This window comes from Haemaphysalis longicornis, unplaced genomic scaffold (genome assembly GCF_048455015.1).
Source record: "Haemaphysalis longicornis isolate Haplotype H1 unplaced genomic scaffold, Haemaphysalis longicornis Haplotype H1 scaffold_6, whole genome shotgun sequence".
In the NCBI taxonomy this organism is placed as follows: domain Eukaryota; kingdom Metazoa; phylum Arthropoda; class Arachnida; order Ixodida; family Ixodidae; genus Haemaphysalis; species Haemaphysalis longicornis.
The window spans coordinates 138,174,520-138,195,809 of NW_027526407.1; the positions used below are offsets into that span (position 1 = coordinate 138,174,520).

Genomic DNA, 21,290 nt, shown 5'->3' on the forward strand with positions numbered 1-21,290 from the left:
CGGACAACCAACAACGGTATAAAGAAAATGTGAACCATTGGCGACTCCCAATAGACTCTCGGGCAATTTCTCTATGATGTCAAACAATCTTTGTTCGATCGGCTGCAGCGATCTAAACCGTCGCCAAGAAACATGACTGCGGCACTGTACGGGGTCATCCTTATCCATTTGCCTTATCAAGTTTTTTTTTTTTTTTTCAAGTTTCAAGTTTTTTATTATTTCCAAAAATTAGTTGTTACAAAATCCAGGATATACAGACGAGGGTCCCAGAGCCAAAGACTTTAGTGGGACCCTCGGTTCGTCGATACAAAATGACAGTAAAATTTATACAGAGCAACAGAAATTTCTTACAAAATACGGACATGAAAATACACTTTCACATCAGAAATCAAGCCAAAAACACGCAACATGGTATAAAAGGAATCAAAGAACAAACAAGTCAAACAGGTAAATGATCACAAGTAGGGTTATTCGAGAAAATGTTTTTTGACAGACTTTTTGAATAAAGGAAAAGAAGTGCAACACTTAATACTAGAAGGCAACGCATTCCAAAAGGATATCGCACTGAAAGCGGAAGTTTTTTTCCCATAATTAGTATGAACGGGGGGTAACAGGAAATTTTTATTAGCCGCAAACCTGGTCACATTATTATTCTGCAAAAGATCAGATGCAATAAATGGGAATGCCAGTTGATTATGAAGCAATTTGTGGAATAAAGTCACGAGATTCAACCGGAACAAAACATTTACGGGCAAGATATTGTAAGAGCGTAGTAATGTGTAGGCGTTCGATTGCGAAGAACTAGAAGTGACAATGCGTATTGACTGATTTTGAATGTGCTGTATTGATGATAAGTGACAAGCATAAGTGCTGCCCCATGAGACTATACCGTAACTAATATGACTATGAATGAACGCAAAATACAGCGCTAGTAGAGCTTCACGGGAAAAGAAAGGGCGAGCTTTTATTAATGCGCGGATACCAAACGCCGTCTTCTGCTTAAGATGGTTAAAGTGACTGCAAAAGGTAAGGCATGGGTCAAGATGTATGCCAAGAAAGACGACATCAGAACAAGCAGAAATGGAATGAATACCAAGTTGTATTACGGGAATGGTAGATAATGACCTCTGAGCACTTTTAAACACCATAAATTTAGTTTTTGTGGGGTTTATAACTAAGTGATTACTGCTGCACCAATTCATAAGGGCACTTAATGGAAGATTTAACTTTGAGATAAGAGCACCAGTGTTTTTATCAGATGAAGATATCGTTGTATCATCTGCGTATAAAACACACTGACCACAGTCAGAAGAGCTAAGAACATCAGGAAGATCATTCATATACAAAATAAATAGCAAAGGACCCAATACTGAGCCCTGCGGTACTCCTTGGTTAACATATTTTATTGCAGAGAAGGTATTTGCAGCGTGTACTGTGTACTGTCGGTCAAGTAGGTAATTTTTTAAGAATGTAAGCGCAGGGCCAGTTATGCCATAGGACTGAAGTTTATGCAATAAGACTTGGTGATTTACTGTGTCAAAGGCTTTTGTGAGATCTAAAAAAACCGAACGCACTAAATTTCCCGAATCAATACTTTTCTTTATGTAATCAGTTAGAGACAGCACAGCCAAATTGGTCGACCTACCGGGACGGAAACCAAATTGGCTGTCTTTAAGCAACTTAAATTTAAATAAATAGCCATTCAGACGTTTAACAAACAATTTTTCGACTAGTTTGCTAAGGCAGGAAAGAATTGAAATAGGACGGTAGTTCGAAACTGTTTGTTTATCGCCTTTTTTAAAAACTGGAATTACTTTAGCTTTTTTTAGGAATGAAGGAAATAAACCCTGTTTAAACATGAGGTTGATAATATGACAGAGCTTGTCGGAAACTAAATGTGCAACCAGTTTTAAATGCCTTACACAAATTTCATCTAACCCAGGCCCTGTATTTTTAAGATTAGCAATGGTGGAAAAGACTTCCTGTGGTGTTGTTGGGAAAAGAAAGAATGACTGCGTGGTACGTCCCAGAGAAGTATACAACTGCGCATGGGGGCGGTGGTTAGTATAGACGGAAGAAAAGTATTCCGAGAAAGCATTGGCAATTTCCTTGGGCTCGGAGAGGGTGGATCCATTGTAGTCGATTTTGGTTAGAGGGACGTTAGCAGATGACTTGTTAAGGAAGGAGTTGAGCAGCTGCCACTGCCTTTTGGGGTTAGTCCTATTCTTGTCGAATTCTTTTTCGTAGTACCTTTTTTTCGCTTGCTTGAGCAAGGTATTTATTAGATTACAGTAGGACTTGTATCGTTTAGCCAGACACATATTAAAGGGCTGACGCTTCTTTTTTTTATACATGTTTTCTTTCTTCCTTAAACTTATTAGAAGACCATTTGTCATCCATGGGTTGTGCGGATACTTGTATTTCTTTTTACATTGGACAGTACGCGTGTTAGTCGACACGGCGAGTAAAAATGACGAGCAAAATGCTCGCAAGGCTGCATCTGGGTCAGACATAGACATAACAGGCCCCCAATCAGTTGTACGGATAGCCTCAACAAAGGAATCGGAACTAAATACAGATGTAGAATAGCTAATATTACGTGTGTGGGTTATGTTTTCGAATGTGAGGAAAATAGGAAAATGATCGGTGATATCGGTGTCAACAACCCCCACGCAGGGTGGTGACGCCATGTTGGATAACACGTGATCAAGGAGTGTACCGGTACCGTGAGATGCTACCCTAGTTGGGCAATCAACAAGCGATTCGAAGCCAAATCCAGTGAAACAATCAGTGTAATTTGCATAAGAAGTACTGTTCGTGTCAAGCAAGTTAATATTAACATCACCTACAATTACTACGTTCTTATTTTCAAAAGCTAGCTTAGATAAAACTTCACTGAGACTGCGCAAAAAATCACAAAGGGAAGACGATGGTGAGCGATAAACGCAACCTAGAATTAGGTTCTTTTCATTATTAAGGAATGAGCGGTCAACCTCTACCCACACTGACTCGCAAAGATTCACATTTAATTCAAGGTCACATCTGCGCGTGTAAGATACATCTTGGGAAAGAAAAATCGCGGCGCCCCCATGACTATCATTTTGGCGATGGCAATATTCAGCTTGATAAGACGGGAAACCGGTCATGCCGTTGTCTGTGTCACAAAGCCAAGTCTCTGATATGCAGATGAACGTGAAGGCATGCTGAACTGTGGAAATGAAGTTAGTAATTGCATCTATATTCTTACGAAGGCTACGTGCATTGAAGTGAATGAGGGAACGACTCATTTTGGAAAGTTGACGCTGCACAGATTCCGGAGAATGCAAGGCCATGAAACGAGAGAGTGAACTATACCTTCCTTAGGGCATGTTTTACAATGCATCACGTGAAGATTCGAAGATCGGACTCAGTGGAAATGCGATACACTCTGCTGTCGTCTGCTTTCCGGGCTTTTATCTGGCAGTTATCGGTCCACAAGTGCTTCCACTTGTGTTCCTTTTTCAGTGCCAGTGCCTTTGAGAACATTTTCTTGTTATCAAGAGTTAAATGGTCATTAACATAGATTGGCAGGTTAGTTCCACCAGAGAAGCCGATATTGTCAGTGCGCAGTCTGGCTCTGCGAGCCTTCCTAATGAACTCATTTTTTTTATCACGCGAGCAGAAGCGAGCAATAATGCTCTTTTCGGTGGTCTTAGAGTTAACACGGTGAACCGTGTCGATATCGGCGGCTGAGACGGGGCACTCGACAGCATCGCCGATTCGTCTCAGAATGGCTCCGCAATCCTCACCCTGTGATGAAGGCACACCCTTGATCTCAACATTATTCATCCTCGAATACTGCTCGAGATCAGCCACTCTTTTTTCGAGTGCTTCATTTCGTGACAAGAGCACTTTGTTCGAGGCCAGCAGATCTTCCTGTCTCAGCTTCATTTCGTCAAATTCTTGGCTCATAAAACGAACACTTTCACAAAGCGAAGCATGTTCACCAAGACCAAGATCTTTCAACTTGATGTTAACTTTAGACACCAAATCATCAATGAGTGAGTCCAACTTCTCATTCAAAAGTTCTTCGGGAGATTCAATTTTTTTGGCTAGTTGCGCTAGAGTAGGCATAGCGATACTAAAAAACAAGGGTTTGGGCAGCAGTCGCGGACAGCATAAATTTCAAATAGGTGCACAAAGTAACCAACCAACCTGTTGGCAGAAGAAATTCGTCTTAGAAATGGGACATGCCGCCGCAACTGCTGCTGCCAAGTGAAGTCCGGGCCTACGGGAGCGTGCTTATATGGTCCAAGGTAAATATAACTGGTAGCGAAGCTTCCATAGAAGCCCATACGTTCAGAAAATGGCGGCTCTTAAGCTGCTCATGGGGCTTAGCGCCATCTGTGTGAGGAGGGAACACTTCCGGCGGAACAAAAAATAAACAGGATGTGACGCAAGATCCGGTCAGAAAGTGACGTCATTTTGGTGGCATTAGCGGGAACATTTGACTTCAAATAGTCTTAGCAGGCCTCTGATCGCTGAGGGCTCAAGTCATTGCCATCTGACGCAAGTTGGCGAGCCCTTGGCGTGTGTGTTTCAAGTCAACGCCAGCTTATACTCGTGACTAGAGAAACGTACTTTAGCATACCGTCGTATGATTAGCCTCGGTGTTTATAAAAACATCTTGCATCTTCTCTGAACCTTAATTCTGTATTGATGCCTTCCACTGCTGTATAAAAGCAATCAGTTGTTTATTTTGATTGCAGTGGGTGGCAAACGTACCCCCCCCCCCCGACATTTGTTTTTTCTGCCTTGGGATACAGAGCACAAAATGACACCATGACACTTTACCACTCTCCCCGGCCCCCCTTTCATATAAAAAAACGTGCCCACTCCTCACCCCGATACCAGTTTCTACCAACGCCACTGCTGGGTTTAATTGCGTCGCACATACGCAGGTTGCGTGCGTGCGTCAAGTATAGATCAAGGTTATATAATGCTTGCTCAGTTTGTGGACTTCTGTTCTAAGAGAAGAAATAACGCATAGTCATGCTACAATCAAGACATTTGAATTTTATTACAGGATAAACATAAAACAAATTTACCACACTGCACAAAATCAGCACGTATACAATAAGTACAAAAAGTTCGTGGGCACTACATGCGTTATGACTTTCCTTACGCGCCGAAAAATTGACTTTACCCGTAACACATAGCATTATGAGCAATGAAAGCGTCAGCAGCAGAAATACTTCGAAACAAGAGAAAAGAACTAGGCACTGCATCTTGACGCAGAAAACCGGGCCTCAGGAATGCCGATTCACGAAAGTGCAGCGAGCACACCGCAGCTATCCCGGCGTCTTATCAAGTAGACAAGTGTTTCTACAGACGTTCACTCAGCATTCACGCCTGCAATTTCCTGGTTGCATTATTAGGCAAGTGTCGCAACAGATAATAGTAAAAAGAGGAAAAATGGATCAATGCAAACGAAAGCGATGGCAGTATGTAAAAGCACATCGCAGGAAAGATCTGGCAGCAGCGCAGCACGGAGCAGCACAACACAGTACTGCGATGGAAATAATGCTTGCGCATACAATTGCGGAAAGCAACGAGCACTACAAGCATTGTAATGCAATAGAGAAAACACTGAGATAGACAATTAAAGCGACTCGTTTAAATTCGATTGGTACTACGCTGAGAAGTCCTAGAGTAATTGACACCACTTGCTCCGAGCCAGCCTGAGGTGAAATCAAGAGATAACTGTTACATAACAAAGCTTTAGACCCATTTTTTTTTTTTTGAAGCACCACCACTTACCCTTACACAACCCCCGTGCACGTATTACCCGAACTATAGTTTCGCGTTACCTGTGGAAATGAGAGGAAAATGGTGCAGTAAAACGCCAGGTGTACGGGAGTTGCTGTTGCAACCTTGTACGGCACATCGTTTCCATAGGTACCGAGGAAAGCGCTCCGCTCCAACCATTGGCAGCATCGTCCCGTAGTTTACCGTCCCCGCCGGGCACGGTACTAGACGTGTCCACCGACGATACAACGCACCTCGCAACTCCACGCACAGCAAAAATTAAGTGCACACCAAATTGACATGGAAAAACGAATGCAAATGCGCACCACCAAAACACGCGAGGGGCGTTTCCTAGCAGACGAACTTTAGGAGCGCCTTTCCAAACACTACAAGGACTGCATCACAGAGCAATGACATGTGCCATTCTTCAGAGGGCGCTACAAAAAAGGTTTTTGAGAATGAACAGCATTTTCATAAATTATTTAAACATTGTGCCTAAATAAATGTGATTCAGAAATAAATATTGTTCGTAAAATATTAATGTTGTTTTATTGTTGAACAAAACTTGGTTTTTTATTACTAGTGTTTGTTCCCTCCTCACCTAGTCGCGCTTCAATCGCCACTCCCATAAGCCCCCATGCTGATGTCGCTGGCAATAGGTTCTGAACCGCTTTTTGCCCGAGCCTTCGCTACCATTTATATTTACCTTGTATGGTCCTCGTTGATGGTGGTGTGCAGTACGCGCAGGCGCAGCAGGCAGCACAGGGGTCAAGCACCTCGACGCCCTGCGATGGATGCGTGCGCACGTGGACGATAATCCACGGTGGCCACTGACGACGCAGGAAACCAAGCACGAGTACGCCCTGTTGGCAGAAGAAATTCGTCTTAGAAATGGGACATGCCGCCGCAACTGCTGCTGCCAAGTGAAGTCCGGGCCTACGGGAGCGTGCTTATATGGTCCTCGTTGATGGTGGTGTGCAGTACGCGCAGGCGCAGCAGGCAGCACAGGGGTCAAGCACCTCGACGCCCTGCGATGGATGCGTGCGCACGTGGACGATAATCCACGGTGGCCACTGACGACGCAGGAAACCAAGCACGAGTACGCCCTGTTGGCAGAAGAAATTCGTCTTAGAAATGGGACATGCCGCCGCAACTGCTGCTGCCACTTGAATGCTAGCGCGCAGTTTACACAATGATAATTGTTTTTACTGCTGGCTTATAGTACGTCACTTATGTCCATTACACGTCACTGTAGAGTGAAATTCGAAAAGTTTGCATCACTTTTGGATTTGTTTAATTAAAGACGTGCTCCGTGGCTGGAATGAATATCAGGGACGTACTGAGCTCCTGTTGTTTCAAACTACACAAATCCTTGTACTTATGGCCGCTTCTAATGTCACTCTAATTATCTTTATTTTATTCATGAATGAGCTTGCGCGAGTTGTCATTGATGTGTTTAATAAAGAACAATGTTTTTGCCATACACATCACCACTGGCAGAAGCCAATTTGTTTTACAATAAGAAATATGAACTGAAATAAAAATAACTCTTGCCTTTTTTCACTTTCAACTTGACTTCTGTAGGTAAATATTGCGCCCTCTTTTCCTTTCTTGCAGAGGGAGATTGCAACTATGCTGGATATGGGGACAAAAGCTGAGCGCATTCTGTACGCGCAGACTGTGAAAAACTGCTCGCACCTGGACTATGCAGAGGAAGTTGGAGTAAACATCATGACGTTTGACGCTCCCGAAGAGCTTGAAAAAATTCACCAGAAGAATGCTAGGTGATATGAAAACTCCGTAACCTTCTTTAGAAAAAAAAACCCGTCCCGTAGCGTTCCCGTTGCTCAGCCGAGAACCCAAACGAGTGCACGATGCATAAGGTAGTTTACCGAGCTGCAGCTTACGGAAGTTTAAACCATTGGCGACTCCCAATAGACTCTCGGGCAATTTCTCTATGATGTCAAACAATCTTTGTTCGATCGGCTGCTTAAACCCCGTTTCACCTATGTGAGAAACCTGCTGGAACAGCAGCGTTGTGTTTTTCTTGTTTTTTTTTTTTTTTGTTCGAACGTCAATGACCTCTTGCTAAAGAACAACAGCGTCGTGTCCGCGCAAAGCCAATAGTTCCGGCACGGAAATCGGCAGCTAAACGTCAGTGGTTCGACGCTTTCTCCCTCTCCCTCCCTAAGCGAGAGAGCAAGGAACGCGCCGCTGCGACACCACTGCGCCCTTCATACTTGGGTCTGCTATCGTGCTTCTGGGTCTGCATTAAGCACGACCTTCAGCAGACGGACGACAATGCGCAATCTACAATACTCCGCTTTTAAAATACCAGAGAATAAAATGTGGTTTAGCATCCTTCTCTCAGGTTTGAATAGTAAAGGTTGAAACGGCTACAGGTTCATGCTAGGAGATAATCTTGGGACTCTCTGTTCAAAGTCGCACCATCTCTCTCTCATGGCTTAGCCGCGGCGAAATTTTGTTATTCGTGTCAAATCTTCGACGTACAGTTATCCAGATTAAGGTCGAGATCAAACTTCCCATGAGCATGCAGGGGTTTTTTAACTGCAAATGCTGTTTTTTTTTGTTAGCGTACCCTTTTCGCACCAGCTAGTATGTTCCGACAAAATATACAAAAACTGCATAGAGAGTGTCGCCTTACTGGTGAATATTCATACGATGTGTTTCCAGGTAATACCTATAAACAATCAGTCACAGTCGTTTCCTATTACCATTCTCATCCCCATCTATACTCCTATCCAATCCTAATCCTACCTATAGAGACAAGGCGAGAAGTGGACATCCCTATCTATAGTTCTATCCTATCCTAATCCTAACTACAGAGATAAGACAAGAAGTGGAAATGTTTACAACCCTATGGTGAAATAATGTGTACACAAAAAATAAACACGGCGTCAAAATACAGTCTTGTTGAAGCATGATTCCAAGCAGGAGTAAGATTGCAGTTGCAGCATGATTCATTAGGTTTTGCAGTCTACATTGATCGATGCACATCCCTCGTGATACGATTTGCTTCGTCGCAAGGCCTTTAGGTGTGCGGGCACCTGCGGCGATTACGCTATTGGGAGTGACAATACTCAGCGTCGTTCTAAACCCTACAAACATCCTTTTTCAGCCGTATCTTTGAAATGTTATCTATACCGTTTTAATAATCGTAATACATATGGTTTCTGAAGGAGAATATTGTAAGGAAAACAATAAATGTCATTGAAACGGTGTGGTATTGAGCACCTTCTCGCAACGACGAATATTTCACCGGCTGCCGGCTAATCTCATTACCCTGCTTAGGATTTGGTTTCTTACCTATTTAATTGTTATTCTTATTTATTATCAGATGTCTACGTCATGTCAGGTCGTCACTTTTGCAACTGTATAAAAAGAATGTTTTGACGCTCTTTACCTTCAGCTGGTCTTGCGCCGTTGCACATCAACAATCATCAAAATGGTTAAACACAAGTATTTTTATCTACTAAATCTTTTGCATGTTGGGGCGTTCCCAGGGCACAATTTATGCTGACCTTGATATCTATACTGTCCCTGAAGAAGAAAGTGTATGACAGTTCCATCTTACGGGTACTCACCTACGGGGCAGAAACTTGGAGGCTCACTAAGGGGTTTCACCTTAAACTGAGGACGACTCAGCGAGCAATGGTACGGAAGTTTATAGGTGTAACATTAAGGGACAAGAAGGGAGAGGAGTGGGTCAGGGAACAAACGCGTGTTAAGGACATACTAGTAGAAATTAAGAAGAAGAAATGGACGTGGACAGGGCATGTAATGCGAAAGCATGGGGGCGGCAGAACTTTAGATGGGCCGATGAGATCAAGAAGTTTGCGGGGATAAATTGGTCGCAGTTAGCACAGGACCGGGGTAATTGGAGATTAATGGGAGAGGCATTTGCCTTGCAGTGGGAGTAGATAGGCTGGTGATGATTATGATAGTAATGATGATATCCATATTGCGAATAAAAGTTTGCGTGTGATCCCGGTCGAATCGAAGACATAGATAACAAGGTGCTGTCTCGCACAAAGAAAATGCCGCGTTTTCCGGCAGGCGAATCCATTGTGTACTTTTCTTCTCTACCGAAAAAGCCCCGAATCTTTCACCATTGTCACTTTGTTGTTCCAGACTGCTCTTGCGAATCATCGGCGACGAAGTTGGCTGTCACTACACACTCAATAGAAAGTTCGGAGCACTCACTAGCGACGCCCAGACTCTACTGGAGAAAGCCCGCTCCCTTGGTCGGAATGTTGTCGGCGTCGCGTAAGTACCCAATACGCTTCAATCCGCGCTAGTGATGATTGTAAGGCATCATATTGATAAGAAGGTATACATGATAATCTTTAGGAATGAAGCAAATATGGAATTGCGTGCTTTTTTTTTCTCTCGGAATGGGAACCGGGCCCACTCACAAAAATATAAATAGCAGAGCAATTGGAATGGCAAATCTTTTGGCAACCGTAACATTTATGAACAGTGTTGTTTAAACCAATTGCGTACTTTTTAAAGCCAACGCTACATTATTCGGAGACGAAATTATTGGACTTGTGTAGTTTTCAGAGGTCATAATGTCAAAATAGCGCAAGACAGAAATTGTCATTACAACAGGACAACATCAGCTATTACCAAAATCACAATGAATCAAACCTGCACTTTTAATGCTAATGAAACAATTTCTGCATAACGTGACACATGACACTTGCATCCGCGGTGTGCCAACGAAAACAAGTTTAGTGTGACAATATATTTTTATGACTTTAAAACAAAACTGCAATAATAATTCTTCCCAGTGACTAAGTAATTCTTATGTCTTATGTCAACTTGGCTTATGTCGTTAAATGTTTCTAAAACAAAGTGTATGTCTTTTACTAACGCTGCTACCCGTTTTCCTAGTCACTACTCGTTGAATAATATGACACTTGAGTTAACATCTACTTACAAGTACCTCGGCCTCCACTTTCAATCGGATCTATCATGGCACCATCATATAGAACTCACTCTTGCAGCTGCTTACCGGTCTCTCGGGTTATTGAAACGAAATTTTAAACAGGCTCCATCGCACTTAAAAAAGCTTGCTTTTACCACTTTAATTCGCCCTCAAATAGAATACGCCATTGCCATTGGGGATCCTTATCAAGCCTACATCGTATCAAATATTGAATCCTTGCAAAACCGTGCTGCTCGTTTCATTTACTCAGATTATTCTTCTTATTCCAGCGTCACTAACTTAAAAAACCGTGCTGAGCTAGAGGATTTGGCCCTTCGTCGGAAATATGCGCGCTTATCACTTTTCGACAAACTTTACAATCACCCGTCATTACATGACAGTTTCTTTGAACCCCCCTGCTCCATCTTTCCACGCCGTTTTCATCCTAACAAAGCTAAGCGCCCGCTATCTCGCACACTTCGTTTCGCTCAGTCATTCATCCCGCGCACTATTATTTAGTGGAACAGTTTACCCGCACACATTGCCACCGAGAAAGACTCGGCTAAGTTTTTAGACCTCATGCGCGCTACGCTGACCAACTAATTATTTTTTTTGTTGCTTTTGTTGTTCTGTTTCTGTTTCTCTTTTTTTAACTTTTTTTAACTATTGTATAACGCCATGCAATTGCTGCCCGTATTCATGGTTTGCGTTTTGTTGCAGTTGCTACGTTGCATTGTATCTTGTTGTACTGCTTTTTTTCTGTTTTTTTTCCTTTTTTTGCTGTTGTAGTTTACACACCATGTGGTATTGCCCCCCCCCCCTCTATGTAATACCCTCTTCTAGAGGGCCTTTAGGGGTAACCTGAATAAATAAATACATAAATAAATTCTACTGTGTTCAAGGACACACCCCACAATAAACTGAAGTACAACGACGTGTATACGGAAATGCATTTTCGACGTATTTTTTTTTTTGCAAGAACGCAGCAACAGGCGTATTTTTCGCAGGGTTATATTTCGACAAATTTGGACATTTTAACGTTAGGCCGTTGCACGGCAAGCCGGTAACTTAAACGGACCTTGCCACTTGCAGGTTTGTTAGCGAGAGTCTTTGAGAAACAAAAACTTGATTTTAGCAGCTCCGTTAAGAAATGAAGTTTTTGTTCAACAGCGGCATTCCGCCATAATTCTTATGTGATTTTCTGACGTTTTTAAGGTTCCACGTGGGGTGCGCATATCAGGATCCCGAAATATTTGTGAGAACTATACAACAGGCACGGAACGTCTTCGACCTCGGGACTCAAATGGGGTTCGAGATGACAGTGCTTGACATAGGAGGGGGATTTCCGGGAGGACTGCGAAACAAAGAGAAATTTCTGAAGGTGAGTAACACGCATTACCAATTGGGCTCCGTTCAATGAATAAAAGAACAGCATGCAGGTTCGGAGTATAGTTAGGATTTAAAAAAATAGCGGCTATGCCAGGATATACGTAGCGTGAGGTAAGGTTCAGCTGGTTATTCTTAGGTTTCCTGGTTGTCTAGGATTGGCTGATGATCATGCTTACTTCTGCTAAAGCGATTTACAATCCAATCCAATGCAATGCGGTCCGGTCCAGTCCAGTACAGTCCAGTTCCTGCTCCCCGCGCATGCGCAGCACGGCACTCCAGGAGCCACGTGAAACGGCTATCAAGCGGCTCCGGCGCAGCGTCAGACTTAGCTACTGCGCAACAGAGGCGCACAGCTGGGCACGCGCCGGCGCCAGTGCGTCTGCAGCGGCTATGACTTCACTCATGCGCAGACCGGCCAATGTGCGGACCCAATTATCTACACACCCGTACTCTAATGCTCGTCGCGCTTGCTCAGCACGGCCCTTCAAGGTCCACGCGAAACTGCTCAACCTCGGCCAGTGAAGCTTGCGCTACAAAACGCCGCGCGGCATACTTATCATTGAAAGCGCAGCCTGTGATCACCCATTTCTCCACCAAAAAGCTTCTAGCCACTATGTTTGTTGGTAATATGAATGCGTGTTTTTTTTTCCTGTGCATTGAAACTACAGCATATTTTATGCACGGGATAAGAGAAGGAAAGTGAGCCTGTCACTATTTTTTATTTAGAATGCAAGCTCAGCTGATTTTTTGTTCCCTACATTTACGCAAATACCCGAAAACTCCACTCACTGAACAAACTGAGACGGGGATTAAACCAACCCTCCCTTAAAATCCTGCTGTAGAGAAATTTCCCCTCGACCCAATTTATTTCCGACGTACATCTGGTATGAACAAGCCAACTGGGACAGGAAGGGTATCCCTGTAATATAAAAAGTGAATAAAAGAAAAGCGTTTGAAATAGATGTGTAGCGGAAGCCCAGTCTAAAATAACAACAGGAATACCGCAAAGACCTAACAGAATTCCTGTCGCACAACGAAAACCTTTGTTGTGAAAACAGAAGTCCTGTTGTTACGACAGAGCAATCTGTTGTTACGACACGCATTTCTGTCGTAACGACAAAGCTAATTTTTCAACGACAAACATTCCTGTAGGCACAACAGAACTTCCATTTATGCTACATTTCACAACGGGCAATAACATTCAAACCATGTGCAACTACTGCTGGAACATCAGGATCACGACAACACAGGAATTCGGCACGACAGAACATCAAACATAGAACAGGAATACGACACACGACAGAACATCAGAATCACGACACGACAAGAATACGGCAAGACGACAGTACGACTCTCGAAAAAACGACAAACTACAGAATTTTTTCGGTCTTTTTCGACTGGGCGAAGCTGGAAATGTCCGAGGATGCCACTTTCGCTGTAGAGCGGACGTGGCTGTCCTGCCGCCCACTTTATGGAATCGGGGTCGAATACCTACAGCAAGGCTTGTATTTCGGCAAGTTGGTAGATCTTCGAGCGAACGAGTGGAAAAAAAATTACTGTCCCTTCCTAACGAAAGCCTAGAGACGCGCTAAAGATGAAAGTGCGTCCCGTCGATCGTGAAACCTTCAAAGACCCGAATCGCATACGAAGAACGAACCCATGCGACCATTTTTCGCGCACTAAGGAAACGGATTTACGAACCACGTAAATGTATACTGGTACGGGGTATATGAGATAATGGTATATTATTGTACTCCAACTTCATGATCGATGCGCGTAGATACTTAGGTAGAACCGATTCTTCTTCGAGATTATAAAGTAACCGTTTTGGCACAATGGAAGCCTTGTTTCAAGCACGCAACGTGTGTCCAGAGATCTTAGTGCATTCCGGTCGACCAACCGGTCTGCGTGGAAGTTCATTAGTGTTTTTTTTTTTTTTTTTGACAGAACGCGATTTGTCCCACCGAGAAAGCTTTCGCTTTAAACCGGGGCAAAGTAAAGACAGGATGTCAACGCGAGCTTCTGTACGTCATTTGCTTACTTTTTCTCGTTTTTATGTGCTGTTTTGTTTCTAGGGTGAAAGCGCCCTCTACTACCTCGCTTTTTGCCGGGCCGCCGGGAACGCGACACGATTGCGGCATTGCTTTGGGCAGTGTTTCCCAGATGAGGGTCTGCCGGTCACTTTCTGGCCGGGCCAAAGTTAAATGTGAATTTTGCTTTCAATATTCCTGAATATTGCCGGTGCTTTGCGGCTTGCATGCACAGATGAAAAATGTCGTTTGTGCCTTTCGGACTCATACTCTCGGTTATTGTACAAGATTTCAGCGCTTTGGGGTGAGATGAAAGGGTAGGTTCGGCGTGGCGCCGAACCTTGCTCACCCTGTGAAAACATCCGGAGCGTGATGTCACGGGTCTCATTCCGCCTCATACCCTCACGGGAGGAGGGACTGGGGTTCCTTATAAGTTTTATGCAGAGGACATTTTTGTGTTTTTCAGAAGTATTGAGAGCTGGGGGTGAGGTGCGTCCAGTCTGAAAGTTGCGGCACGCTTGCTGGAAGTTCGTAAGAACGGTCACGAAGACTGTGGACGCTGTTCGTGGTTGCGAGGGCGATGGCTTATGAAGTGAACGAATTTGTTTAAAAGAATCAGGGCCATATTCTGTGTTCTTGCTCCACTCCATTTGCTCCCTCCACTCTGCTGAGGGCAGGATTCTTCAATGCTTATGCATGGGGAAATGGATTTCGAGTATATCCTCCACTGGAAGCTCTTGTGGACGAAGGACTCAGAATACCAGGGTCGGAATGTTATCGTATAACATACTTTTGTGCAATAATTTTCTTTCGCAGTTGGCTAGCTTTCGCTTGTTTGGTAACTTGCCCTGATCACTGTTTTGAAAAGGCGTGTTCTCAAAACGCCAATGCAGAAAGAAAAAAAAGCTTGTTGACGCCGAGCCAGTCATCGTCCTCGTTTTCTACCGGTAGTCTCACCGGAAGTGTTCAATGGCACTCCCCAGGTGGCTTTATACGACGCCACTTGTGAAAACTAGTTTAGTTGCGGCAGCTGCAGCACGTATGATTCCTATTTGCGTCTACGCTACTTCCACAACAACATTTGTGGAAAGCATTCTACCGGGTTCATCTACAGCTTGCACGTGTGTAGGGATGAGTAGGTTCGCGTTGTTTTGCTGGAATGCTTTGAACCGGCACTATTAGAATCGTCAGAATGATGGTGTCACAGTTTATCGTTCTTAAATACCGAAAAGGCTGAAAAATGGTGCCGTTAGAGACAGACCCTATGTAGCAGACTTCGATGTATAGATCACTGTATGTATATACCATTATAATTCGCGCGATAATGTTTATTTTTATATCCACTGCAAATTTTCCGCCGTGATGACACTTCACTTCTACGCTGTATATATGGCGCAGTGCGAAGACATAAATTGGTTGGAGAGGTTGTCCTGTAGTGAGACATTATTTGTGCTAGAAAGTTTGGCTGCAGAAAGAAACCGCCTGAGGATGCATGATGCGAAGAAAAGCGTGGCGTTTCAATCTGGTATATTGTTTTCCCTTCTCTAAGTATTTTTTCTTTCGGCGTAACGCATGCTCCGAGATACCACCGTAGATTGAGTGATCGCTACAAACCTGCTACCACCCATCACGCTCCTCGCCCCCCTGTCTCACTCCTCTTTTGACAAATTTAATGAGGGCTTGTCCAATTCAATTCAAATTTCCCGCCTTCGCAATGCTCTCGTGCCCCATGCCTGAACAGCGCGAGCGGGAGTTCTGTTATTTTTTTACTTGCTTTCATGTCGCACGTGCCGGCACTTTACTGCGCAGTTTGGAACGCGCCGTTTCAGTCGGCGCTTTTAGCCTCTTTCGAAGGGTGCGGAAGAGGGCGACACCGCATGTTCGGCTTCATCTCTCTCTGTGCTCCCCTCACTCTTGTTTCATGCGTCACCCCCAAAGAGTTCCATCCGCCACCCCAGACGCTGAATCCAAACCGTCTGTCTCCTCCTTCTGCACGTCTGGGCGTAGCTTAATCCACAAGACGACGGGCTCTCGCTCCTCTTCTCTACGCGGGCCCAGGATGGATCCGTGGCGGTGCCAGCAGTTTATTTCTGTAGCCAGGGTGTTGCCAGTAGCCAGTAATAGCCGACAATGTATCATAATAACAGCGCTACCGACACAGACAGAAAGAAGAGGGCACAAACACGGCGCTGACTAACAACTGGGATTTATTGCTTAGGCCAGTGTTTTTATACACACATGGGCAAAAACAACAAAAGGGAAATAAGAGAAGGAAATACTAGCGCTGTTATTAGCGCTGTTGTTATGAACATGTACCAACTCGCCCAGTCTTCCGTTTTAGCGACAATGTATGTTTGTGGAGCCAGTAGTAGTCTGGGAGTTTTCTGCTGACGCGGACACGAACATTTCCTTTGCTGGTTAGAGGTATACAGTTCCGCAGGAAACAAATTAGTAGTGGCTTAGCTCTGCTATGCCAGGATATACGTACCGTGAGCTAAGGCTCAGCAATCCAGTCCAATTCAGTCCAGTCCAGTCCAATTCAGTCTAATCCAGTCCAATCCAGTCCAATCCAGTCCAGTCCTGTCCAGTCACTGCTCCTCGCGCATGCTCAGCACGGCTCTTCACGAGCTTCGCGAAACGGCTATCAAGCGGCTCCGCTGCAGCGTCAGACTTGGCTACTGCGCAGTTGAGGCGCACACCTGGGCACGCGCCGGCGCCAGTGCGTCTGCCGCGGCTATGACGCAACACAGTCCAACACAATCCACTTTAATCCAATCCAAATGTAATCCAATGTAATCCAAGCCAAACCAAGCCAGACCAATTCACTCCAATCCAAGCCAAGCCAATGTCCCTCGCGATTGGGCAGAACTTTTTTTTTCTTTATTACCGTTTGTCTCAAACGAAAAACTAGGTTACAGTGATTTTATAACATTCGCCACCTTTGCGATAAACACAAGCTTAAAATCTCTTCAGTTGAACAAGATCATCAAGCATTGGTAACACAAGTTCAAAATCTCTTCAGTTGAACAAGGTCATCAAGCATTGCTAACCATTCAGGTGGTTCGCTTAGCGCTTTGTATAACCCACGTATGTTGACCATACTCTCAATGAAATACTCTCTGGCGGGCCGCGCATTGGGATCGACATGCCTGTCAGCCATCCTTGTGCGCCACAAGCTGTGCATGCTGATCAACATAAACATGTCCAATGGCACGCCCCTTGTATCACACACAGACAGAAAACGGATCCCGAAAGGGTTTATGGGCAGGTCCTTCTCAACAGTGCGCTGTAGGATGTCGGCCCTTCACGGAAGACGCGGAACTCCTCAACCTCGGCCAGCGTAGCTTACGCTACAAAACGCATTACTTTTTAACAGCGAAGCTGTTCTTGCTGGCCGTAATGTGTGCGGCGTCATCAGAAAACTGCATCATAGTTATTCCCACCGTTTACCGCGCATGAGAGCACGCGTTTTAGCAGGCGCACCCGGCATCGTCTGGGCTTACACGAGACGTCCGCAAAAATACCAAGAAAACAGTTCACGTGCGTCCGTGCCTCAAGGGGGGAGCGAAAGACAGGTCGCGCTACAGACGCCTAGTTCGCGAGGCCTGGTGCCACTGGCTCTAACACGTGCTGACACGTTCCACTTTGAAAGAAATGCGAAAGCGTGCGGACGATACAACCCGAGCCCGCGAGTCGTGCACGAATGAGGTGGGGATATTAAGCGGATATGACGATGGGAATTTCTACCGCAGGGAAAATCGGTGACGGAACATGTAAATTAAAAATTTCACACCTAATCCGATGCGTGTTGGTGTGTCCTTCAGTGCTAACCTAAAAGTCATTCAGGTTCGTTATGGTTCAAGCCTTGCGCGAGTCAGTATAACCTTGGTCATTTTTTAAAATTTATTACGATGTCCTGATCTATTCAGCATGCGCATTGGCGTTGTGTGGGAAAGTGCTTCCTTTTCGCTGTCATAAGGGTAGCTCCCATGGCCTTGAACACGGTTAGCCATTAGCCCCAGTTGTCTATGTGTTTTGCTGCGACGCCCATCGTCGCAAGTTGCTGTCGTTAAGGTCAATCAAGACTAGGATCACAGCAGAGGCTAGCGGAAGTTTCGTTTTACGAAACGCAGGTACCGTGTCCAGGTCGACCAATGCAGCGCGCGAATGTCCATAAATACAGCAGTCATCATCCGCACACGTTAAGTAGCGGAACATGGCCAGCGCCAATACGCCATCGGCGTATTAGTGGAATGCTGCGCCGACTGTACTGTTCCCCTGTTGCGCCGAACTTTCGACCATTTAGTAAGATGCGACAGACTGCTGATAAAATGATAAACACATTTTGCACCTCTGAAAATATGAGAAATGGTATTTCATCATGCAATTCACATGTTTTGTCAATTTGTGTGAGAATGATTACGCATGTACGTGGCGTTGATGATTCAAGAAACAATGCCTAACAGGGGCCGGCATTACCGCTATTTGAGCGAAGTCACACTTGCTCTAAAGTGTGCGCAAGAGCTTTGTGTAACCACCAACAACTTTGAGCTACTCGCATGGATTAAACTGAAGTTCCATGCCAGTGCAACAGTTCGGCGAACGTTGCTGCTTTCATTAAATTTATTATCTTGCTGCGGCAGGGTATGGCAGATGGCAGGAGCCCTATGTTCTTTCGCTGAGAACACACAGAGAGGGGGGGGGGGGCACCGGGGAAAAGAAGTCAAAATTCCTCATTAGCGCCTCCTCGAGGCATTGTAAGGAGCCTTTACCTGCCGCGGTGGCTCAGTGGCTAAGGCGTTGTGCTGCTGAGCTCGAGGACGCGGGTTCGACTCCCGGCGGCGATGGCCGCTTTTCTGATGGCGGCGAAAAGCACAAATGCCCGTGTGTACGAGATTTCGGCGCACGTTCGAGATTCCCAGGTGGTCAAAATTAATCCGGAGCCCTCCACTACGGCGCGCCTCATCGCCTGCGTTGCGTCGCCGCGTTAGAACCCTGCAATCAATCAATCAATTATAAAGAGCCTTTGCACACACGTGTTATGACGCTTCCACATCTCCCGCTCTGATAGGGTAAGGATCTGCGGTGGTCGCGCTGCCTTCCTAACCATGTCTGCCCCGCGTCGTGTCTGCCGCACCTTGGGATGTCGTTCGCACGTCTGACGTGTCCTTTGTGAGCTCTGCCACGTGTTACGCGTCGAATGGTGTGCCTTTTCGCGCATCTGTCTCGCCCTTTACGTAAGCTCGCCCCGTTAAGGACAGGTACAGTTGGAAATGTAGCTAGGAACGTTGTCGCCACAAGAAAAAGCGTGTTCACAGCACGACCGGATTTATAGACAGTGACCTGCCCATAGCAACCCGTGACAATGGGAGCCAGAGTGCCGCAAAATTGCTGCGTAGGGAAGGCGCTCTGTCCGGTGGTGCCCTAGTTTAACCTCCAATCTCGCAGCCTATGCTCGCACGAAGTTCAATCTCCTCAATGCCGACCGTTCCGGAAAGGACGTATATTACCAGCCAGCACCCAGAATATACAGTTAAGTCTACACCCGCTTCTCAGCTTTGCGAAATTCGACGTACACAAGTAAACCACATAGCTACCAGATCGGCTTGCTCGATTGACATTTTTCATTTACGAGCATTGCTGCCTTATTACACGTTCCTTAACAGGTGGAGAAGCGGATTATTTAGATGAAGCACTTCTATGGGGGAGCAAAACTTTTGGGGAAGCCTTGAATTTGTATAAAGCAGTTCCAACGTGTTCACCAGTGCGTGGAAACACTGTCATTCTTGCAAGAAAACACCGCGTTTTTCCAGCGAAACGTGCATTGATTGACAAAAACCTCTTCAACTGGGGCAGCGTCTTCTGCATAACTGGAGCCACGTATCCTGCAGACGTTCCCTGAGATGGCTTACAAGCCTAACAGATGGCAAAGTTGGCATGACAGACGTACCAATCAATGCCTTCAGCAAGAACTTCAGTTACTTCGGGGTATATTTTTGAACCACTGCAACCTAGCGGTGGGAACCTAGTGAAAGGAAATTGCCGGTACCGTGCGGCTGCCGGTCTTGCTCAGATGTGCGCAACAAATACCATCGAGTACGATAAGCTTACTGAAAGTACAATTAAAAATTTTTTTTTCGGCATGTTTTTTTTCTCTCGAAATCTTCTACGTTGTCTAGATTTACCTCTGAGCCCCTTATCTCTGTCGATTATGCGTAGTCAATATCACCAGAATCGGGGTTCTGCGCTGTAGCCTACAACCTCGATATGATACTCACTGCAGCTGCTATTTCTAGCACCGCTATACACGCAGCTGCGACACGGCCTCAACAGAAAGTGAAGGCCAACCCAGACTGCGGGTGAAATTTCTGATGCACGCTCTGTTTTGTTTATATTGGTGCTATTACCCGCGTCATTAGCCAATGAGAACTGACCGCGCACATAGTGTTTCTTCCCGCTTATGTTCTGATGCACTATAAAAAAAAGTGCGCACAAAGCGTTTCCTGTTTATTTTTATCTGATCCAGTTTATGTAACGGAACTTGCCTAATATTTCGTTGTGTTTTATTCTTTGTGGAACAACGTGCTCTATGAAACGCCTGGAACAGTATGGAACGCGTTAGCAATGACTTAGCAGCTGTGGACGCGTTTTTTTTTTTTTTTTTTGCGGGTGATATTCGGGCGCGTACGCGTTCGCTGAGTGCCCGCCAGGTGGGTGCTTTCGCCAGCCTATCAAAGTAACAATTATTCGTTCAAAAAACTGTATTCTGGCGCACCGTCGAGCACACAGAAGGTGCGCACTTCCCCAAGGTGAATGGGCAAAAAGTGAGCGCTATGGACCGAGAATAAAAAACAAAATAACAAGGCCGAATGGCAGAAAAAGCGTATACAGCGGGAAAACAGGGACCATTTGAGACGCTACCCGGTTCAGCGGCGTCGAAGGGAATATAAAAAGGTAAAAAAAAACAGTAGCAACTGTGACACGCGGATTCGCCGAGCATAAGAAGGTCGCTCCTATATAGACGTTCGTATTTCGCACTAGCAGGTTTGCCGTATTTTACATCTCGCATTCCTTCGCACAGTACTTAATTATCTGAATAGGCTTCGTTTTTCCTAGAAAGGATCTATCATTTC

General features: G+C 45.1%; 1 protein-coding gene across 2 annotated transcripts in view; it reads left to right on the plus strand.

The window, feature by feature from the left end:
- Positions 1 to 21,290, plus strand: part of LOC144141153 (ornithine decarboxylase-like) — an 80,877-nt gene that overhangs the window by 47,049 nt on the left and 12,538 nt on the right. For both annotated transcript variants that reach the window (XM_077672698.1, XM_077672699.1), the window contains exons 5-7: positions 7,405 to 7,571; positions 9,940 to 10,074; positions 11,954 to 12,119. In XM_077672698.1, the coding sequence (XP_077528824.1) occupies positions 7,405 to 7,571; positions 9,940 to 10,074; positions 11,954 to 12,119 (468 nt within the window). The remainder of the gene's footprint in view (positions 1 to 7,404; positions 7,572 to 9,939; positions 10,075 to 11,953; positions 12,120 to 21,290) is intronic.